The sequence below is a fragment of the Lissotriton vulgaris genome, chromosome 10 (genome assembly GCF_964263255.1).
Source record: "Lissotriton vulgaris chromosome 10, aLisVul1.2, whole genome shotgun sequence".
Lineage (NCBI taxonomy): Eukaryota > Metazoa > Chordata > Amphibia > Caudata > Salamandridae > Lissotriton > Lissotriton vulgaris.
Genome location: NC_141698.1, coordinates 205,577,410 through 205,595,923, shown reverse-complemented (window position 1 = coordinate 205,595,923; position 18,514 = coordinate 205,577,410). Strand labels below are relative to the sequence as shown.

The 18,514-nt window shown below is 42.3% G+C and overlaps 1 protein-coding gene across 2 annotated transcripts in view; it reads left to right on the top strand.

Annotated features, from left to right (window-relative positions):
• The window catches only part of CRHR2 (corticotropin releasing hormone receptor 2), a 1,750,647-nt gene that overhangs the window by 1,394,638 nt on the left and 337,495 nt on the right, over positions 1-18,514 (top strand). For both annotated transcript variants that reach the window (XM_086940889.1, XM_086940890.1), the window contains one exon: positions 4,162-4,315. In XM_086940889.1, the coding sequence (XP_086797015.1) occupies positions 4,162-4,315 (154 nt within the window). The remainder of the gene's footprint in view (positions 1-4,161; positions 4,316-18,514) is intronic.

Genomic DNA, 18,514 nt, shown 5'->3' with positions numbered 1-18,514 from the left:
GCAAGGTAAATGGACAACCGTATACGGGTAAGCAAAAGTACTGGGAAAGAGTGGTTGAGCCAGAGGGTCAGGCAATCTATTTGGATCATTTTGGACCTCCCTCTGAGGAGGAGTTTAATAGGATGGCCTCAGGAGTCTCTTCAGGCTCCCCTTTGGACCCCCTCCCTCCAAAAATCTTGAAAGAGCTGGGAAGTGAGCTGCTTCCTATACTCCGAAAGCTGTGTAATCTATCACTGAGCAGTGGACAGCTTCCGGCAAGCTGGAAACAAGCAATTATTACACCCTTGCTGAAAAAAACAACACTTGATCCAGCATGCCCAAAAATCTACAGGCCGATATCCCTCCACCCATATCCAGTAAAGATTATAGAACGGTTGGTCTGTAGGGCACTCTCCCACTTCTTTGAGCGCAACAACAAGCTGGAGGATGTGCAGTTTGGATTTCGCCCAGACCATGGGGCGGAGACAGCTTTGGTTACCATTTTGGAAGACCTTCGAATGCGAGCAGAGAGAGGACAACCAGCTATTTTGATCTTACTGGACCTGTCTGCCGCGTTCGATACGGTTAACCACACAGCTCTTATGAACAGGCTGGAAACAGTTGGGGTAAGAGGTGTGTCACTGGATTGGTTTCGATCATACTTGAAATACAGACGACAGGTGGTCACCCTTCCCCCTTATCGCTCGGACTTTACGGAGATTAGGCATAGGGTTCCCCAGGGCTCTGCAATCAGCCCAATATTATTTAACACCTATATGAGCCCGCTGATCTCGATTATTAAGTCCTATGGGGTTATCTTGGTAAACTACGCTGACGATACACAGCTTAATGTCTCATTGGAGGGAAACCTTGCAGTCTTGCTGGAAAAATTCCATGCCTGTATGTTAGAAACTATGCACTGGCTGAAAAACAACTCTTTACAATTCAACTGTGAAAAAACTGAGATACTCTGCTGTGCAGCAGGTAAAGTCCCCTGTTCCCTCCCTTTGAGTTTTTGTCCCATTACCATGGAGACACCTCTGCTACCCGTCACAACGGTACACAATCTTGGGGTCAGTTTTAACGATAAATTGAACCTTGAAACCCACGTTAATAAAATTGTGGGAAGCTGTTTTTCGCTCATCAGAGCTCTCTGGAAGATCCTGCCGTTACTCCCATACCAGGTAGAGCGCATGTAGTAAGGAGAGTTATTCTTCTGAGTCGAATTGACTATGGAAACGCGCTACTGCTGGAAACACCTAGGTACCTAATTGGGAGACTCCAGAGAGTACAGACGATGGTGGCCAAACTGGCCCTGTCTAGACCACGATGGTCATCTACATACTTGGCACTGTCGGAGCTGCATTCGCTTCTGAAACTCCAGAGGATTCAATTCAAGTCACTGTGCATTGTCTTTAAGTCACTGCACGGGATGGGACCAATACCACTGCAGTCTAAATTTAACTGGTATAATCCCACATGGAGCCTTCGGTCTTCTGCAACTAATCTGGTGAATATACCCAAGATCAAGAAAGTTAAATCCGGCAGAAGAGCCTTTAACTATGCAGCAGCACGCCTCTGGAATAGTCTGCCAGGTGAGTTAAGACAGATGCATGATATGATGAAGTTTAGGGGCAAAGTCAAAACCTGGCTTTTCCCTAGAGTACTGGTTGAGTTTAGCAACCAGTAAGCCTATTATCTGTGGTGATGGAGCATTTGTACAGCAGCGCCAGGATGCCTGTTGGGTTACAGTGTGCTTTATAAATCCAAAATACAATACAATACAATAGCTTTGCAATAGCACATTTATTTCACTGTGTCCCATTGTATTTGAGCACACTATTCTACACCCTTCTATGCCACAAAACAACATCACAGAATGAGGGCTGTCCGTTAAACTACATCACACCACCTTTCACCACACCAAACACTAATACTTGGCCAGGACAATACTTATACTTGGCTGGAATTACTATCAGAATGGAGTTTGGACTTAGGAGGACTGTTGGACAGATTTAACTGGGGCTGTGGATATGCTCCGACCAATGAAGCAAAGAAGACAGGTGAATGATCTGCCACATATTACTAGAAAGGATTCTGCCTTGTGGAAGCCTCTCAACCAGGTCAGCTCTGGGTAATGGAGCCTAAGTGCTTAAAAGGCTCTGGTCTTGAAAGGCACTGATTCAATGGGCAATAAGAAGAGAACTCTACAATGGAACCATAAGACAATGCGGATGGGTGTGAGATACACTGTAAGCAGCCTAGAGCCAACCACACATCTTTGTACACGAGTGCTAATGTGTGTGCATGTTTTGTTTGACAGGGTAGCTTTCCAGGTCAAAATACTATGTCTAGACAACATTAAAACTTTTCGGACATTTGATTTGTGCTGTACAGTGCAGCAGACATGCAATGTGTGAAATGTCAGGAGAAGTGAAAGCTTTCTCCTACCTACCATTTGCCAATATTTCCCTGAGTTATTGCTTTGTTTCAATATAGTGCTGCTCGGAAACAAAGGGCAAGGTTTGCCTGATTCTGTTTTTGAATGAGCTGTCTCAAAATAAGGCACTAACTCACAGAGATCTAGGGTTAAATGAATTAACTTTATGCTCTGGAGGCACCTAAAAACAGGCGCCCGGTTCTGTACTGTGCCAGAAATGTCCATCATGATACAGCCCCTGTTTTAAAAGAGAAGCCCCTGCTGCAGTCATTGATGGTCAAGGCAGAGACTAAGGTCCTTATGCTCAGAATGCCAGGCGTGTGTACTTTGGAAACGTCTCTTCCTTTGAGGCAGTGGTGATGCAAGACTCCTATGAGCCTTAATGCAAACAACGAAAATGTGTCCCTCTACCGCTGATTTAGGTAGTAAAAACAGGGGTGTTGTAAGTGGGCCCAGGTACCACTACACCTTCTGCACTCATGATAGCTATGACCCTTTGAGGAACGGTAGGGTAATTGGTGAGAACTGCACACCTTTTGGGCATGACTGCTGTTTTTAGGCAGTTGTTATGCAGGCCATTTTTCGGTGTTGACTAAGGGAGCACGCGCGTTCCAACCTGCACTGACCTTGCTCGTTGCATCATTAGGAATAGTGCAGCAGTCTTGGAGCTGCAGCACTGACATCTCAAATACTGCAATAAAGTGAAGAATGAGAACACAATTTCGACCCGGCCCCACTGCCCCATCACTCTTACCTGCGCGGGCTGCAGCTGCTTCTTAAGCAACCTTGATCATATGTCTTAGGACGTGAAACTGACACAGCACTGGATGGGTCAGCATGGTTTTCGGAACTGTGTGTCCTCATGCAACATCATAGCATACATCCAAAAATTATATAACATAATAAATAAGTAGGAAAATACATATTTTATATATTAAACAAGGATTAAATTAGTTACTCTCTGACTTGAGAAGGCCATCTGTGTCCTATAAAGACAGAGTGTCGTATGCAGCAGCACAAATAATAAAGTAAGCCCGTTTCTCCAGCTGTGATCATATGTTTTAATTAGGAAGATTTAGTATAGCGAAGATCTCTTCAGACCTCTGTAATAAGCGAGTTGTGACATATTCCAGCTATAAATCAAAGCTGAATAACTAATAAAGCAAAAGAGTCGATAATTTGCCAAGAGTAAATGATGAAAAGTAAGTGATGAGTGCATTAAGATTCACTACATACACATCAGTGCTTAATGTGTGACTGTTGTGGTAGGCGGTGGGCATCTCAATTCTGGGAACAAGGGCATATATAGCTTCATCAGACTTTGACTCAGAAAAAGAGAGAGACAGATAGCAAAGGGAAAAAGGAGGAAAGGTCATATATAGGAATAGAGACAGAGGGAGAAACGCAAGGATGGAAAAGAACCTGCAAGAGTGAACTAAAGAGGTAGGAAGAAAGTACTTTCGCAAATGCGTTTTGACTACTTAGAATAAAAAGCTAATTTTATGGAATAAAGAGAATAATTCTGCACTTAAGATACGTGGAAGATCATTCCATTTCACTGCTGCCATTGAGCAGAAAGAATGCCCCATTGTTCTATGGGTTCATCTCTGTGGACGAAGACACATGAAGGTAGAACTTGATTTAGTATAAGAGGATGCTTTTCTTTATCTATAGCACCAAAGTAAAACCTGCTGTGTGTCGAATTCTGATTGTATTAAATAAAGCGTATTTTGTTTTTACAGGCATGGTGTCGATGTATTACCACTATCTACAATTACTTCGTGGTGACCAATTTCTTTTGGATGTTTGTGGAGGGATGCTACTTACATACAGCTATCGTGATGACCTATTCTACAGACAAGCTGAGGAAATGGGTCTTTCTCTTCATAGGATGGTGTAAGTCTGACTTTCATTTTCTTTCTGCTTGTATTGTTTGACTGCTTGCTCCTTGGTGGCATAACCTAGTTAAACGAGAGCAGACAAAGACAAATCTCAAAAATGAAGAAATGCATCTGAAAGGCTCAGTTAAAAGTAACAAAGGTATATAATGTAATGATGATACTTGTAAAGCGCACTGTTACCCCATCTCGGGGTGTCCTGGCGCTGAAGACCGCTGGGGAACCCGTCCTGGCTTTCCCTGTGAGATGGTCCCTTCTGGGTATCTCCAAGGTGAAACCAGGCATCCCCGGCGTCTGTGGGGGGCCGTTGTAGAGATGAGGCAAGCTTAATGCCCAGAGTTGCCGAGTGTGATCCCTGGTTAGAGTAGGCACCGAGGCGAGAATTATCGAGTCCGTTGACCCTGGTCCACAACCCTGCCGCGACGGGAATTGAACCCTGGTCCCAGGCCGTTCTCTGCTTCTGGGTCTGCCGCCTCTAACCAGTGAGCCACACCACTCCACTATATGTATTTGCTATGGTCAGGTTTGGATAACACCTGACCATGAGGGCGCCCACAAAGGAAAATAACTCTTGTTTCCAATGACAGTACTGTAGCTCTCCCTTGGTAGCTCCGTCTTTTAAAAATGTGAGGGTATACACAGCACAGTACCTCAAATATTAGGGTCCAGTTTAAGATAGTCAAATATCAGGAATGTCCCAATGAAAGTTGCATGAAAGTAGCAAAAATGTGATAACAAGAAACATAAAAAATGACAAAACCAGAAAGTAAATATCGAAAAACACTTCCCTTTATAAGGGGTGCTGTTAAATCCAGGGACAGGAACTTAACATATATTTTTTAGGTTTGGGTAATAACATGCAGCGATTGATGACTCTATGCTGATTACTGCATGTTTTCCCCCTGACTTTCAGTCAAAGATTTCAGGTGCTATCAGCAGCCGATATCTCTTTGTCAAAAAACAAAATGTGTCATTCAACCGGCCCAGCAACTCCTGGAGCTGGGAACATGGGAAGTTAAGAGCCACTCACTATTGTGGAACTTCTAGCTGGGTAACTCCTCCAACATTTAATGAAGATCTCTTCAGTCATGCTTCTTCCCTCTGCTTTCTGCCCCAGATGTCCTGTAGGGGAGGTATCATGACCTCAAGGAGGGAAGGGAATCAAGGAGGTTGCAGAGCCCTCTGATTTCCGCACTGAAGGAGGCAGAAGCCATTCAGTCATGAGGCGGTTTTTGGGCACAGTTGGGCAGCTTGGGAGGTTCTGTGCCACATCTTCAGAGTACCTGGGCCTTCGGGGAAGAGCATATATGTTTTGATATTTGCTGCTCCTAATTCATGCCCATTCATGATTCCTAAATTATACCTTGGAGGTAGGATAATAATGCATTAACTTTGACGTGCCTATGCCAATAGGTGAACTTTTGTGCTGACTGTCTTGTCGACTTCACATTGGATGAGTGACATCCTTGGCCTTCTGGAATGGCTGTGTTCTTTGGGTGGGGTGCATTGGCCTGGTGTTTTCCTTGCTTTGACAAGTCCCCCCTACCATCTCCAGTCCATGAGGGCATGTAAATGACTGCTAATTCTGCCTCGGAATGACACAGTGATTTTCAGGGCTGCACGTTTGTGAGGCGTTTTGAGGACACACATTGGCATCACTAGTGTGCTTTGTTGTGGCCCTACAGTTGCCCTGTACGAAACACCTTGGTTAAAGACAACCATAACACAGCTGCTAAACAGGGCACTATAGATGAGTATTCCTTGTCCAGCACTACACCCAATCCTCACACCCAGTGCCCCTCTTTCTGGGATTGCTCACATTCTGAACTATAACGACCGAGATGCAATCCTTCAAATTACTCTATAATTTGCAGCAAATCATGATTGTCCCAGATTGCACGAAGATGGTGCAGCAACGACAAAGGACATTTGAAGTGGTTACGAGAAAGCTACAGGCTGTGAATATCTGGTCTAAGCTGAAGATCATTATTGATTCAGAAATTGAGAAAGCCATCAACACCTAGCTCACCAGACATCTGGTGAACCACAACCTTCTGGACCCCTCCCAATCCAGCTTCCGAGCTAACCGCAGCACTGAGACAGCCCTAGTTGCAGCCACAGATGACATCAGAATGCGGCTGGACCTCATAGAAACAGCAGCCCTATTTCTCTTTGACCTCTCAGCAGCCTTCAACACCATATCCCACCACACACAGATAAAAAGACTCCACCAGAACAAGATCTAAGGAACAGCCCTCAAGTGGATAACATCCTACCTCACAGGAAGAATGCAGAAGTGATCTTTAAGAAAAAGGAGGAGAAGTAAAATTAAAACAATTGCTTAGAATCCCATAACTTTATCAAGTGGGGAAGCCGGTATTGATCGCAGGTTTTCTGGTTTGACATTGTGCACTTCAGCCACTTGATGTACATGCTTCACGTCCCCTACACCCACCTTACAGTACCCCACCCCCGCCCGCCTCCGCCTACCACCTACCTGCTGGCATAAATACGGTCCTCGGTCACCTCACAGACCAAACCTTTTGGGCCATGGGTAAGTTTTTATTAGTACCATGCCTTAATGCAACTGGATTTGTCTTTAAACCGTGCAATGCTCTCCAACAATGAGAACAGTGTCTTAGGCAATGGAAACTGCAGTGCAGAAACCAGTGATATTCTCATCAATCATGAAAGGCTGTATATAGCTGTTTGTGGTTCTTTTATCCTTTCATCTATGACAAATAAGAGATAGAAGATCTGTATAATACGTGAAATGGACAATGATATCCCACAATCATATAGTATTGAAAGCAAACCGTCTGCATTTCAGCTCAGTTCAGGACCTTCCATTCTGTTCTCGGGGTTACAGGTGCAACTTTCCTGTTATCTTACTGAACATAATCAACAGATATACCTGAGCAATGTGCTGCACATCTCAAATGCTTTCAGTTTTTATTATAACATCCCAAAGCAATAAACGTTCACATTCAATCCAAAATCAATTTTCACTCTTTCAAGGTTTCTGTTGCGACTAAAAATAGGTTTTCTTTCAAATACTCCGGAAAAACAACCACACCGGGAAAAGAAGCCAGTTTATAGTTAAAAGGCTGCAAAAATTGTCAATACTTCTGATTTGCCATAGAAATGAACTACATTTGGGATAAAATACAATTTCTTAAAAAAATAACCCCCAGATTCATCATGCTCCTCTTTTGCGACCTTAATAGAGATTATTAAGAAATTGCTATTAAAGACTCGCAGAACGGGATGCATGTAGAAATCGCAAAATTTATAGCGATTTCTACATCTTCCTTATTTGTGATTTACTAATTGCTAATCGCAAATAAGGAATGACTCCCCATACATTCCTATGGGCCAAAGGCCCATAGGAATGAATGGGGAGTCAATCCTTATTTGAGATTAGCAATTAGCGAATTGCAAATAAGGAAGCGATTTCATGGGTGCCAGGGTGTCCAAAGGACACCCTGTAGCACCCCAGAAATGGTGATTTACACTGGTGTTGCGCACACACATGTCCAAAGTACATGTGTGTGTGTAACATCCAACTTAAAAAAATGCACTAAAGTGCAGTTTTCTAAGTTTTCGCTATTTACTACGAAGCCAGACTTTGCGGTAAATAGCGGCCAAAAATTGTGAATTTGCAATTGTAGAATGGTTCATGAATTGCATTTAAGGAATTGCAAATTGTGATTCCCTAAATGCAATCGCAATTTGAGAAATTGCAATTATTTGCGATTTTTCAAATTGCGAGTTCATTAACCATTGATGAATATCAAATGCCATTTTTGTGGGTGCAAACAGGCCGAATTTTGCAATTCGCACTGTTCTCGCTCAAAAATGCTTGATGAATTTACCTGTATGAGTTCATTTTAGTTAGCATGTGTGTTTTTTACTGACACTGAGGTATGTTCCTTCTGTGTAAGAAAAAGTTACACAGTTAGATCGCTGGCAGCCACTGTCAGATGCAGATGTTTGGAAGTAATGCACCGTATCTGTGCTATTCCAAGAAAAATGTAGGAGATGCTTAATACATATTCCTCTTTCAATAATGCTGTTTTGGATTTGATATAAATTAATCTTGCAGAATTTAATTAAAAATGATTGCGTCATCTTGTGAAAAGGGAATGAAGGAAGTTAACTCCCTTCCCTACATTAAAACCCGATATTTATTCCAAGAAGCAGCTTGCCTCGAGATATAATACGTCACGTCACGCTCTCTGTACTGACATTCTTAACACTAATGCCGAGATTTATCAAGCTAAATGCTGGGGTCTCAAAGTTGATGTAATCCGCCATAGGTAATCTCCTTAAGTGCGTTACTATCACTCCAGCTTTAGCTGCGGCCGTGTCTGTCAGTGTGAGAGGGCGCTGTGATGCCCAGGAAATGACACGTTTAACCAGAGGCGCTGGCTGCTGGCGAAGGTTCAAAGTGGAAAGGGTTAAAAATCACATCAGAGCGCCCGAGCCTCTCAAAGGGAGCCCGGGGGAGTTCTTCTCCACAGACATGCTTGAACAAAATGAGGCTAAACGGTGCATTTACAACTCAAGTTTGCAAAGAATTTGTTTTAGGTGGTGTTTTGCCGTGAGACGTTCCAATAGATCACGGTTTGCAACGCGAGCTCAAGCACTGGTTTGGGGAGTGGGGATGGCATTGGTCTCACACAAATATTTTAATAACAATTAAGCCAAACATTTTTAGCACAAAAAAATTCAAGACGTATGATTGTTCACGTAATGGTAAGTAGCACAAACAGCAATTTCAATCAATTTAGAAGCGCAAAAGATATTTGGGGCTAGATGTAGGTAAAGTACATTTACCGATTCTAAAATACCGAATTTTACCGATTCGGTATTTTAGAATCAGTAAATGCTATGTAGGGAAAAATTCAGTAAGTATTACCAAATCGTTAAGATTCGGTATTTACCGAATCGATATTTACCGATTCGGTAATTCACATTCATTCCTATGGGCCTGGAGGCCCATAGGAATGAATGTGATTTACCGATTCGGTAAAATAGGGAAAGAGTCAAGGGTGGCAGAGTGTCACATTGATACCCAGTTGCACTCCTGAATAGTGCTTGTGTGCACATGTGGCACACATACATGCCCTAAGGGCATGTATGTCTGCCACATGGCACTGGTGTAAATGCACAGATTTGCATTTACAGAGGGATTCGTTATTTACCACCAACTAATAGTTGGTGGTAAATAACGAATACTTAAAGCACAGAAGCACTCTTCAAAGTGTTTCCTGCATGTCCTTTACCGATTCGGTAAATACCGAATCGGTAAATGATGATTCGGTAAATGCAGAATCGGTAAATGATGATTCGGTAAATGCAGAATCGGTAAATACCGATTCTGTATTTACCGAATCTCCCCAACATAGCAAATGGCTCAATACCGGTCGGTAAACCTGAAATTTACTGAATTTCGGGTTTACCATCCGGTAATGGGCCACCTACATCTGGCCCTTGGTTCATAAGTTGATGTGAGTATAGTGTCAAAATACTTTTCATCATGGTGTATGAGATCCTGTTGATGTCCAGCTGAGATGTCAGGGTAAAAATAGTGCAAACATCAGCTGGCACTAATGCTAATCCATGCCTGCAAAAATGATGCAGAGTAGCATGACTGAGCATGTATTCACACTACATTTAATTAGAGTGACATGATTTTAAGGGGAGATTTTCAAACCTTTTGTGCTGGTTTAGCGTCACAAAAGGGACGCTAACGAGCGCAAGCACCCTCTAAGTAGCGCAAAGCAGTGCAAAGCACTGCTTTGCGTTACTTTGAGTCTAGGGGAGTTATATGTGTAATACATGGGCGTTCCCATGCAACCACACATGCCTTTTGACGCAAAACCATATTTACAAATATTTCTAAACATAGTTTTGTGGCAAAAGTTAACTCCCCTTCATAGGAGGCTCTAACAGGAGAAATGCTTTAATTTCTCTGTACTTTTTTTACTTTGCATGCGTGATGCACTGTGCAGCATGCATACAAAGTGGGAAACGTTTTCTGTTGTGTCTAGGCATAGTATTTTGTACAAGAAGGGTACCCTTCCTGTACAAAACCTATGCTACACTCATGCACACACCCTAGCGTTGCGGCACTAAGCTGTGTGCCTGGCGCGCAGCAGCTGAAATCTGCGCCGGCGCAAGGGAAAGATATAGCGCTCCCCTGCACCCTCCCTGTTGTGCGACGCAGTGCAGCCTCGCAGGGGTCTGCATTGCGTTGCCGGACTTTCTTTGAAAATCTCCCCTCAAGAGTTTGCACTTTGCCCTATTTTCAAACCTAGAAATACCAGAAAACCCATTATTACCCCAAAAAGCCACATTATGGTCTCAGTATGCAGCCAGATACTGTTACTACTTTTAATCTTCATGAATAAAGACAGAAGAGTTTGCACAGGAAAAAAAATAGCAAAGTGGGCCAGCAGTTCGGGAAAGCTGGGACAATTAACAATAACATTTTACCCTCACGCTGCATGTAATCCCAGCTCACATTAAATGACCAGTTGTATTCCATCTACTGACATCAGGTTCTGTCTAGCGCACATGTGCTGAAGTAGCAGAGGTTTCACTAAGTGCACTGTCTTCATTCCTGCCACATATGTAGTCTCCATCACACAACAGAGCATCAGGTTTCCCAAACCAGGCTCCAATCAGCAAGAAGTCAAGACTTATCTGCCTTTGCCATCTCGCCACCTGTCCTAGCTCTTGACTGCATGCATGTTACATAGGTACCATATGCACATATATACAGAAACCACAAAAACACGCAATAAATCTGCAGGCAATCTATGACACCAAATACTATTTCACTGCTCTTGTACCTCGGAGCCAGGTAGTCCACATGACTCTTACACTTTCCGACACTATTATCAATCAAAGACGTTAAAGTGGGCTGTAAAGACAACTACTTCTACTAGCAGATGTATTTGACCAACATTACCCTCAAAATCACGTGCAGATAACAAGTCAAAGGCAACGTGGGCCCCTGCTACTGTTACTCCTAAAGACCTAACTGTTGACACCTTTTGCACAAATAAACCCCCCAGCAAAGAAGACATCAAAACAGCACCCATAAGGTTATGCGATAATTCAGTGACGTTTTCGCGTGCTGAAATCCAGAGTTTGTTGCCTTTACCTGTCTGCGGTTAAAATTCTTTACTCTCCCAAGGTTGTCTCTTAGGTTTGGATTGAGGAGCCAAAAGCAGCCCTGGCGAAAGTGCTCAAACCAGTCCTACTACCTTCATCTCCTCGCGCACTCACCTTACTCCACCCTCTCTCCTTCTCTCCTTTCTCTTCTTCCTTTTTGATCGCTTCCTTTCCACCTTCCCCTCCCCTCTCTCATTTTCTCTCTCTCTTAACGCTTCTCTCCGCAGTTCAGCTTGGGGCTGGGGAAAGTGGCAGAGGCATCAGGAGAGGCCCTGGGTGTTCAAAAATCTATTTCTAGTGGTTCCAGCCCACCGGTGGAAATGCCCTGTGGAGTACATGAAAAGGGCTGTCCAGCCCTGTTGTCTGTGACACGAGGACAACCCCAGGATTGGCTGTCACGTGACATGACTGTGGCCTGCTGCACATTGCGGAATGCCCTTAATGAATGCCAGGACAGTAATGTGCAATCTCAGGAGGATACTTCCCACGCAAGCCCAAGCACTGACAGCCACTCACAACAATTTACCTATTCAAACATGTTTAATCTTTTCACATCGCAATGCTGACGGTTTTTATGCAGAGCTAACCGCGTGAACCGTAGTATATCTGAGTGGGTCAGAATGCCGAAACGCCAAAGATGTTATGGGCAGTACCAATAACACCGGTTATGATTTGGCGCGCTTCTATCACTTTTCAGAAAAGTATAAGCTATTCCTTTTATTGCTAGTTTCCACTTCCAGTAAAGATCCCATACGGTCTATTTCAAGAATGATAGCGCACATGTTATATTTATAAATGAATAATGTATGCACAGTTGCTGGCTGGGCATACCAGAGCGGCTCATTATTAAGGCTGCATATGGGGAATGTGTCGACCTATGGTATCTTTCATTGACCAGTTGGGTCATGTGAATAACTGCTATTTGCTGAATAACATTATGACAGATTACGTTAATTCATATATGGTGAGAATTTATAGGCTAAGGGTAGTGACTGGAAAATGTCACTGCATGATTGAGCACGTGATGGCCAGTAGCATTCGGTGGTGGGAGTGCTGCTGGGCGGTGACGTGGGGAGGGGCAGGGTGGGGGGTAGTAAACTACGGAATACGGCAAAATACAGGTAAGTAAAAATATAAATAAATAAAACGAATTTTGTTGCGCGCACTGTATCGCCAAATTTGATAGAGTGCGCGCAACAAAATTTGTTTAATTTATTTATATGTTTACTTACCTGCATTTGGCCGTATTTCATAGTTTACTATCCCCCACCCTGCCCCTCCCCCACCCCATGTCACCGCCCGGCATGAACTCCCACCACCGCCAGCTACTTTTGATGGCATTGACCGACATCGGATGGGGCATGTCAGGGAGAATGATGGAATTGGCTAAAATGTGAAGCGTTGTCTGACCACATGATGTCAACAACTGGCGTATGTTGAGTTTACCAGGGAAAACAAGGACAATATCCTGTGTGCATTTATTTACCCAATTGAAATAAATATATTTGAAAAAAAGGAAGGTGGTTTCTTAAATTGACTCAGAAGCATTTGAGAACATACGGCCAGATGTACAACCTTTTTTTGGGATCTCAAAAGGAAAATTGGCTCGTTTGCATCTGCTAAATAGGTCTGTGCAATGTACAAACCCTATTTTGTGAGTCAGTAACATATTACCTACTTGCAAAATAGGGTTTATAGCTCGTTATTAGGAAGGGGCATCCCTTCCTAATAGCAAATTGCACTTCAATGTCAATTGTTTTGCGACCACAATTGAGGTTGCAAAGCACTGGCAGTTTGCCACCTACCTCAAGTAGGTGGCAAGCCACTCGCAAACAGGAAGGAGTCCCCAGGGTGCCCCTTCCCCTTTGTGACTGGCAGCTAAAATATTTTTTAAGAGCAGGCAGTGGTTCCACGGACCACTGCCGACTCCTAAAAAATGAAATAGAAACTTTTCATTTTTCTTTTATAACTGCAGCCTGTTTTCAGAAAACGAGCTACATTAAAAAAAAAACTGCTTTATTTAAAAAGCAGTCACAGACTTGGTGGTCTGCTGACCGCAGCAGGCTACCATCACTGTGAGTGCTGACCATTCCGAATGGGGTCATAAATTGCGATCTGCCTCATGAATATTAATGAGGCACGTCGGTTGCCACCGCATTGGGAATCGCAAACAGTGTCTGAGACACTGTTGTACATTCCACGTTGCGAGTCCCAAATTGTGAGTTGCAAAATGTCTCAATTTGCGACTAGCAAAATGAAATGGTCGAACATCTGACCATTGTGTATTTGCAGAAAATGTCATTTTGATATTTGCTCTGAAATGCATTTGTTTGCAATATTGAAAATGTGTTGTTTGGTGACTAAACGGGTCTATTTTAATAACAGTCAAGTTACAATTTTGGGACAAAACGACATAATGAAAAATGAAAGCTGGCATGTGGTTTAAAGAAAGTGAAGGTACTGCCAATTTCATGTTGTTTCTGTACAAAAATGTGTTCATAAAATGACTGTCAGATCTCAGCACAATGGGGCCTATTCACAAATGTAAATTCGGTTGATGCACAAGTTCACGACCAAATGTATCTTTCTTCATGCCTGATTCGAATTCACAAAGGGAAGTAATTCATTGGCAGATGGAAATGGTTAAATGGTTCTGGCGTCTCCACTAGGAGTGAGAAAGAAATCTGCAATCCTGTCTCGTAAATTCCATTCAGGTGGTGGAAGAGGTCATGCCAAGGACTGGATTGTTTGGCCAGTTTGAGAACGCCTACAAACATGCACATTTGTGGCTATTCTTCTCTAACCCCTTTCACCCTAGAAATAAATGGTCACATATTTGCTTTGGCGTGGGGCTGGAGTAACTACACTTCCTGGATGGGCAGAGGAATGAACGCCCCCACCCCCAGTGATTTGCTGCGGGTACAGGAGACTCGGTTTCTGCAGCCAATAAGAGATCATATCTGCATTATTTGACTACAGCTAAAAGACAATGGCCACTGCTTCATTATTCAAAACAATAAATTAAGGAGACAAAATCGTGGTTAAGGTTTCATCTCCTTATGGTTCTATCGACGTGCACAGCACATTTCATTACATCCATGCCACCAAATCCAATCCATTAATTTTGGATCAGAGCTGTGCATTCCCTTATGAGTCATGTGCCTGCAGCAAGTGGTGCTGGCTGTCAGTGCAGCATCTTACACTACACATGACATGACTGGGATTTTGAGATTAACCAACCTGATGTGCATTCCCCCCGGTCTGCTTATACGTAAATGCACAGAGTAGACGGTGAACCACAGTTAGCTTGCATCCTCTTACTAGTGAATACTTTTTAATTCTGCACGGTTATTTCTTTTTAGAACACCAATATTCTTCAGAAAATATTAATGCTTATCCGCAATCACAATAACAGATATGCTTTGCTTCAAAAACATAACATAACAGAGAAGAAATTATATTTCTTTTCTCTGAACAACTTTGCTATAAGTAGGTTATGGTTTCTGTGCTCATTAGACTTTAACATATATTTAAAAATATCTCAGACATACCACAAAAACCACATGAAATGTCATAAAAGTTATTAAGCAACAGCTGCAAACAATTGAATTTGGCCATTTACTGTTGACTGAGCAAACAATAACTCACCACCTTTTTCACTGCTATTGCCCTCACATATGATGCCACAGTTGATGTAAAAAATGACATCATCAGTTACCTTACTGGTGTCTTCATGTCTGAAAATACATGAAATGGTGATGGATGGACCTCTTGCAAAAGTCTTAGCTACCAGTTATTGCTCAAGACTGCATTTCGGTTCATCATTTTTTTGCCCACTGTGCCGCTCCATTGAGGGAGCAACCACATTCATGTCTGTCATGTAGGAACAGTCCAAAGTGACAGGCCATATACCGTTTGAATGGGAACACAAGCAGGCCCAGAGCGGGTTTATACTTGTTAGTCTTCATCAGTAAGATGCGGCTTGGATCATATGGAACAGTGAGCGTAGGACCCATGGTGGGGCTTTCCCATTGCACGTAGGGCCTCATATTCAAACAATTGCGGGGGGAGATGGAACTTTTGCAAATTGCTCAGACCCTAACAATTAGTACAGGGTGCATTCCAGTCCATCATTATGTAAAATTCACATGTTCCAAGCCCACACTGTACAATACCTTCAACAGTAGGAGGCAAAGGATGCCCAGACCCGGCTCTGCAGCCAATCCCTTTCCCATATGCAGGATGTATGTCGTTACAACGCATACTATTACAACGCATACCTTTACAACGCATTTTTTACACCACAACATCCATTACAACGCATTCCATTACAACGCATGCCATTACAACAAATTCTTTGAATCTACCTTTACAACGCATTCCACTACAACGCATACTACATTTACAACGCATACCATTACAACGCATACCATTACATTGCATGTATGGTAAGTATTGGATAGTGTAGGGGTAAAAATTACCATTCTAACTCCAGGGGGTGCAACAGTAGGGTAAGTGTTGGATAGTGTAGGGGTAAAAATTACTATTCTAACTCCAGGGGGTGCAACAGTAGGGTAAGTGTTGGATAGTGTAGGTATGCGTTGTAATGGTATGCGTTGTAATGGTATGCGTTGTAATGACTGCGTTGTAATGACATGCGTTGTAGTGGTATGCGTTGTAGTGACATTCGTTGTAATGGTTGAGTTGTAATGGCATGCGTTGTAATGGATGTTACGTTGTAAAAGTTTCGTTGTAAAGATAGTGCCTTGTAAAAGTTGCGTTGTAAGTGTTGTTTTCCCATATGTAGGAAGTTCTGGTAAGACGTTCTCACTATAAGCCATCAACAGAGGGTTTTCCCCACCTGTGACCAGGTCCTATGCCTTTGGGAGGACCTGAAGTCACGAAAAAACCTTTGTTTTTCTTGTGAGGTTTGTGTATTCGTGGACCCACATTTGGGAGTCAAAATCACAATGTGCACTAATAGGATCTTTGAATCTGTAGGTGGATCTGAGACTCCCTTGAGGAAAATGGGTCATCTTTTACTTTTGAAGGCACGGCTGCCTTTCATATACACCTTCACATTCTCCCTTTGGTCAGGGGATGTTTATGGCCACTCACTGGCTGGCAGTTTTATTTTTTTTAGGATGCAGGCTTTGGTGCCTGCAATGCTGTACAGACTACCAAAAAAAAAATATTGAGTTGACTTCAGGTAATCATATTCCTTATATTTCCATTTAATTTAATGATTCAATAGGATTTATTTATTTCTCAAATATATTTTACTTGGGGTACTTTGCAATCTATATCCCTGAACAAACCACAAACTATTGGCTAATATTTTAAATTGATTAACCTATTAAAGTTCATCCACATCTTTTAGTAAAACAGAAACAATTATTTAGGGGCAAATCTCAAAAATCATTATGGTTCCACAGGCAATACTCCATAACTCCCTTCTGCCATCTGGTACAAACATTACTTGTTTGAATCATTTCCAAGTGTAACAAAGGAGAACAAGAAAAGCAATTTGTCCAAGACCTACCCATTTATTCACCAAGTGTAGCAAGATCACCTCATGAAGGAGGCTATCCAGAATGCTAAGGTATTTCTTTGTTAACACTTGTACAGCCTTATAATCTATATTTCTACTCCCATATAGTGAATGGCCACTTCATTTTGAGTCTTATTTTAAAAAAAAATATTGCTGAGCTTTTGAAGTAATCAATTATCCCTCAGTGACATCTGAAGGCTACTAATGGAGGCTCAGTAATGTCATAACATTGATAGACATCCTTTATGTAATATCCCACAACTTGGAGGTGAACTTTAAAAAATTCAGGACTGGAGAATTTGAATAGCAAAGGTTTTTAGTCCCTAAAGTTTGAGCCTTATGTGAAATAACTCATCTAGTTATGTATGAGAACTGGTAAAAAGTTATTGAAATTTTTACATACACAAACCCAATACATTTGCTCCAGGGTGGAAATCCACAGCGTAACTTCTTCCTTAGAGTGAGTCAATTTGGGCACCAAGATATGGGTTGGCAGGTATGCCCAGATAAAAAAAAATCTTTGCTTGCGTCTTGCTGATCTCTCATTTAGTTACATTAATTAGACGATTCCCAATTAGATACAGCAGACTAGGCAATACCATTAGTTTCACAAACATTGATCATTCAACTGTATTATCTTGATTTTATTTAGCCAGGTTTTATCTAATGTAACGAAAAGACAAGGTGATTACGGGAAGACTTGTAAATAGTCTAAACTACTGGTGATCACTCTGGGTAGGATTCAAACCCATCATGCCACTCAAAACAGGACCACCTTTTGCAAATTAGCTCTGACCTTGATCCCCAAGGGAGCTGTCCATCCCAAAACTGTCAGACGAGCCCCCATTTAGAAGGGTACACAAACAACCACAGACAGGTTTTGGCCTTATTAGGCCTTGGCAGTGAGGTATGGATTCAGTTCTCTGGCACAGAGAGCAAAGGTGATGGTTACAATGCTTGCAAATAGTCTACTCCACTGGCAATCATTCTAGGTAGCATTCCAATTCATTGTTTCTCATTCGCTGTGCACTCTAGATAAAGGCAAATTTTACCTCCCTCCATACCTTATTGCAAATTTGTTCCTGTCATTTAGTCGATGGTCATGGTTACATTTATATCCAAATATCACACATAAGCACACTACTGGAAACCTATTAGCACTTTCTCATTTATATCAATATTTATATTAATGAACATTTTTCATCCTCATTGATTTTATACCCTAAATTCATTTCAATACATCTATGCACCCTTAAATTATTAAAAAGTCTGCCTTGATATAGGGAGAAAAGAGTGGAATGGTCATTGGCGTACAGACATTTTTTTTACAGTGTCCCATGTACTCTTTCTTGACCTGCACATGTTTCACCACTGGAACTATGGAGGTTTTACAATGTTTCTCATTTCCCTGCTGCCCTTTAACTTATTTTTCTCCAACATAGTGATTCTTCACTGTCATTC